The 5,627-nt window shown below is 35.3% G+C and overlaps 1 protein-coding gene across 1 annotated transcript; it reads right to left on the bottom strand.

Moving 5' to 3' along the window:
- Positions 1–1,028: 1,028 nt before the first annotated feature.
- Positions 1,029–5,216, bottom strand: LOC135170796 (uncharacterized). The gene is made up of 11 exons (XM_064136852.1): positions 4,350–5,216; positions 3,990–4,086; positions 3,627–3,949; positions 3,415–3,515; positions 3,014–3,328; positions 2,905–2,970; positions 2,363–2,609; positions 2,196–2,292; positions 1,788–2,083; positions 1,620–1,720; positions 1,029–1,493 (listed from the first exon to the last, which is right to left on the bottom strand). The coding sequence occupies exons 1-11, from the start codon at positions 4,531–4,533 to the stop codon at positions 1,197–1,199; spliced, it is 2,124 nt and encodes a 707-aa protein (XP_063992922.1). The 5' UTR covers positions 4,534–5,216; the 3' UTR covers positions 1,029–1,196.
- Between the last annotated feature and the right edge of the window lie 411 nt (positions 5,217–5,627).

The following is a 5,627-nucleotide window of genomic DNA, read 5'->3' as shown; positions in this document are numbered from 1 at the left end:
GCACCATCCCTTTGCCGCCCAGGTCTGTAGACACGCCGCGCATTTCACAGTCCTCCATTTAGCATTTTATTATTTCAAAAAATGCCACTTAATGAACATATTTTTCTGGGCCGATGCATTCACACCCAATTTAGTCGTTTTTTTATTAGAATTTCCACCATAATTAGGCCTCATCTCCAAGCCGCCGACAAGCACTACCACGCACGGCTACCCCGCCTCGCCGCACCATCCCTTTGTCACCCAAGTCTGTAGAGACGCTCCCCATTTCTCAACTGTCCATTTAGCATTTTATTTTTTCAAAAAATTCCACTCAATAAACACACTTTTCCGGGCCAATGCATTTACCCTCCATTTACCAGTTTTTTTTTAGCAATATTTCACCAATTATTTAACAGATTCGGCGTCATTACAAAACACGAACACGTACGGCTGCCCCCCTCGCCGCACCATCCCTTCGTCACACAGCTCTGTGGAGACGCTACTCGTTTTTCAGTCCATTTAGTATTTTATTATTTTACAAAATTCCACTCAATGCACAATGTACCAGTCTTTTTAGCAAGAATTTGGCCAATTATTTAGCAAATTAGGCCTCATCACCAACGAGCCACGCCCAAGCGTCCTCATGCTCACTTCCCACAAATCCCTTCACTATTTACTATTAAACTTTCAAAAACAATATTCACTATATTAATTACACGCCCCGAAACTATTTACATTTAATTAAAGACTTTAATAATCTAAACTCCACATTTTATTAAATAAATTAGGCAAAATACGCAAAACACCAGCACAGACATACAGTACAGCCGCCATCTCCCAGCATACTGACGCCACGTAGCCCAGTCAGGCCTGTCGGCGCGCGCCTGCCTAGCAACAGTAGCTGCGCAAGGGAGCTGCGCATGAAACTCACTAGCGCTTTCCCCACCCTTCGCACGGCTAGGGACTTTCTCCTTGGCGGATCATTTCAAATTTCGCTGATTCCCTATTGCAATTCCGAGAGACAGATAAAAGCATATAATTCACCACGATTTATAAATAAATGTTTATTATTTCTCTGTAAATATTTATTCCAAGTTATTATTATGATTTTCAACATAAAAATCAAGTCCAATTGTCAAACTTTTCTATATAATACCAAATTCACGGAATTACATAATAATATTTTTTTTTTTCATTCATCTGCTTCTTCTCCACTGTCATGGTATTATATCTGAAGTTACGAGATTATCTGCAGTCCACTGATCGAATTCTTCAATCAGTTGCCGAGACATTATTCCCTTCCATTGATTTATTTGCCCACTTCGTATGAACTTGTTTCCTATCGAGAAAATGTTGAATTTTTCCATAGCCTCTATCCATTCTTCCTTATTGACCGCTGGATTTTTTTTCATGTTCGAAAAACTGAGATGGTCTACGAGAATCTCCAACTTTTCAGCAGATAGTGGAGGTTTTCCAAGGAATTCCAATGTTTGGTGAATCACTGACGATATATTCTTAAAAAAAAAATTAAACTCCTGTGAGTTTTCCACAATATTTTTTTATTATATATAATATTACTTTGTTATTTTTATTGTTATTGTTATTGAATCATTCTGGAAACAACCATAATGGATACTCACCGATTTCATATTCTCGAAAGTCAACAGCAAAATATTCAATTGAGGATCTCTTCGTCGATTCCAGAATCCCAAAATGTGTTCCCAATAGGGACAATATAACACTGAATACAGAATTATCGTTTTTTTACTCATCAAAATATCATGTTAAAATACAGTAGTAATACTCACACTTATCAGCCAAAAAAAGTTGACAAAATACATTGAAATCTCCTCGATATCCCTCCATTAGTTTACAATGATGATAATATGAAATGCAATTATCCTTCACATTCCTGCGGACATAAATTATCTTGGCAGTAGTTAAACCCTCGCGAAGACCCCGAGGAAGAAGATGATAGGGTAGATGGGTTTTTATAAATCTCGGAGAAGGAAGGTCGTCACATAATTCTATGCTCCTCATTATTTCCGGATCAGACTCTGACAATTCTTTGGGAATTTTAGAAATATCTGAAATGGCGGCTAGCCTAAAAATAAATTGCGGATACAAATATCATATCTAATAAAAAAATTGTAATGGTTACACACTAAGTTATCTACTGATTGACCAATGTATATGTATACGAAGTTGTTACTCACTCAAAAAATGGAAACCGATCCGATAGATCCGTTTTCGCACCTTCAAGATCTACATCGTTTGCTAAACACCAGACCATCTCTTGTGTCCAAGTGGTACCTTAATATAAAAAATTCCAAGTAATATTGGGCTACATTTACAATTGACTAATAAATACTATTCAACTCACCAGCTTTGGGAAAAGTGCATACCCATATGTCATCATCTCGAATTTTAAAATTTTCAATCTTATACGCATATTTGCGGAAAACTTCGGGTAAACGTACCCCATTTACTGTAGTTAACTTGCTTGGCAAATGACTCTTTAACAGTGCTTCCCACTTTTCATCAGTATTTTTACTCGCTTTGTCTTGGTTTTTCCCCATTTCTGATGCTTCCGACATTTTTGTCTTTCGACACTTCAAAATTACCCGATGTTAGACTATTGAAATTCAATGGCTTAAGCAGAAATGAATCGCTAAATAATACATCGCCGAAAATGATATGCTATCATATCATATCGATAAGAAAAATAAAAGAAATTAAACTTGGCCGTTAATTTCCATCAATTGAGGCAATAGGCTTTGGACTTGGTCTCGGATGAGTCAACGCGCTGAAGATAATAATCACATGTACAGGTGTTTTTGCATTTATATTTTTTTATTTCTATAGGTATGCGATATAGCAAAATATGTGGCAGAATGCATACATATATGATAACACATATTAAACCGACTCCTGTATTCCAATAATTAAGTAGACTTCAAAGGACAACGATATATAATCATTGAAAAGATCCTAACATTCATGTTTAATTGTAGAATCGTTCATTACTCTAAGTATTAGGCTTTAATGAAGATTCAAATGAAAAATCTGAACTTTGTAAATTTTTCGACATCCAATCATCAAAGTTTCCCAAAATATCGGGGGCCATTACAGTTCTCCACTGATCCACTTGCCCTTGTCGTATAAATTCAGTTTCTCCCAACGCACCGAGGTACTGCCTTGTAAAATCAAACATCCTATTGTGATTGACTGCTGAATTGTTCTTCATACTGTCAAAACTTAAGTGGTGTAGCAAGAGATTCAACTTCTTTGAGGATAGTTTAGTATTTATCAGAAATTCCGCAGTTCTCTGAATTACTGATATCAAATCCTTAAATGATACAAGCTCTTATAGTGAAATACATTGTTCTGAAATCCTGAAAAAGTTTTATATACACTGAAGATAATGATTCTCACCGATTTCATATCTTCATACTTGAGAAATAGAATATTAGATGAGGGATCATTGCGTTTGTTCCAAAATCCCAATATGTGATCCCAAAATGGACAGTAAGGAACTAGAATAAGGAAAAATCTGGAAGAAATTCTTTGCCTTCTTTTAACTTGATATTTTACCGATATGATTGCAAGACCCGATTTTATATATATATATATCCCTAATTAATTACCTTTATCACCCAAAAAAAGACTGCAGAACTGCTCGAAATTCCCCTGAAATGCAAAATGTTTTGTATGATGATAGAAAGATATGCAGACATCCTTGGGATTTCTACAGACATAAACGATCTTTGCTTGGGTTCCTCCCTCTCGTAAAGCACGAGGAAGTAGCTGAAATGGAAGATGCGTTTTGATGAATCTTGGACGTGGTAAGTTCTCCACAAATTGCACACTATCACGAACAAATTCATGATTCTCCAGCTCTGGAAACTTTTCTACAAGTGCTGCATTATCAACACGAGCTGATGATCTGGAAGGAGCATCAGGTTTTTCTCTATAATTTTTTCCTATGGAATGTTTTGAAAATTACTTACTCGAGAAATGGAAAACGTGTTGCTAAATCTATGTGGGCGCCTTTAAAATCAAGATCGTGACTAATGCACCAAACCATTTCTTGAGTCCAGGTAGTTCCTGAAATTTGAAAATCATTATTACAACTATTTAATTATAACTCCATTGCTAATTACCACTCTTAAGCTTTTACAGTCACGTTTTATTATTGAGAATCAAAGATAGGTTGTCCTCAAAATGATATTTATGATAAATATGTTCAAGGTGTTCGACAATATGTTAAGCAAATGAAAATATATGTTTAAAAAACTATGTACCTACAAATATTATATAACATCCAATGCGAGTCTTTGTTGTTTATGGAAAACTATTTCAGTACTCACCTGATTTTGGAAAACTGCAAACCCACACGTCATCATCCCAGATCTTGAGATTCTCGATAGAACCCACCATTTTTGGATAAAGGTCCGTCATCATTACTCCTTTTATATTTGCATACCCAGTACGAAATTCGTTCGTGAAAGTTTCTTTCAAAAGCTGATCCAAATTTTTCAATTCCTCTTTCATTTTTTTTTTTATGTTTTTCTGATCCACCAGATAAAACTTCTGATTGCAACTAAGAGACAAATGAACAACAAAAATGCGGTATTTCCAGTTGGCAAAATACAAATACAATGAACGTCCGGACAGACACACAATCCAATATTTCAATGCTGCCCCCTAATATTCAGTTTCCCGGCTACTCTCTCCAATACGTTATCAACTCCTGGCGATACAGTTGACCTGATTTTTTTTTTAAGGGAACAAAGTGGAAATTACATGTCATTATTTTTTTTCGCATATAATTATCATCATATTGTAAAATTCTTTCTAATTGTCTGTCCTTTTATGGTTAGTGCAACGGAATGGAACAGTATATCGAATTAGAGATGGAAACAACTTAGCCGCAACATAAAATACTGCAAATTCTTCAAGTGGTCCATTGAAATATCATTTTAACTTTCAAGAGAAGAAAATTCCGTTGTAATAATAATCGTAAATTCGCCTTTCACTCCTTCGGTAAAAAATAAGTAAAATTCTTTGCACTTCATTTATATTTCATTGATTATTAGCAACAATTCAATCGAAGGTCATTAAGCTATACAGACTATGACTTTCTCTTTTTTTTTAGTCATTGTATTTATAATGTTATTCCTTGAACACAAAAAAATTGATATTTCGTTAATAGAATAAGAACTGGAGATTAGAAATTATTTATTACCAAATCCGATATATATACCATTACAAAACGTATTCCACGTATCCAACTGTAGTAGGTTGGCGCATAGACGAAGCACTCTGGCAAAAAAAAAACCCTTCTCTTTAGGAGGAACCCTTAAATGTCGGATTTGACTAATTCTAAAAATAGTTTTTCAATCGGTTCTCCCTTGCTTATTCTACTCAAAATTTTTAGTTGCAAAATACACCTGCTGTAAGGTTCAAGCGGCTTGGAATATGAGGCCAGTTAAGTAATCATATTTGCAACAATTATTAGTCAGTTAACATTCTACAGTGCCGCTAAAATTTGGAAGCAGATCAATTAATTGAGCCACATACAGCATCATCAGTGAGCCATGAGCGGTTGCACACGATAGCTCTACCTATAGCGTCTATTACTAATG

The sequence above is a fragment of the Diachasmimorpha longicaudata genome, chromosome 18, assembly GCF_034640455.1.
Source record: "Diachasmimorpha longicaudata isolate KC_UGA_2023 chromosome 18, iyDiaLong2, whole genome shotgun sequence".
NCBI lineage: Eukaryota > Metazoa > Arthropoda > Insecta > Hymenoptera > Braconidae > Diachasmimorpha > Diachasmimorpha longicaudata.
The sequence above is the reverse complement of the archived record's forward strand: the minus strand, read 5'-3'. Positions and strand labels throughout refer to the sequence as shown.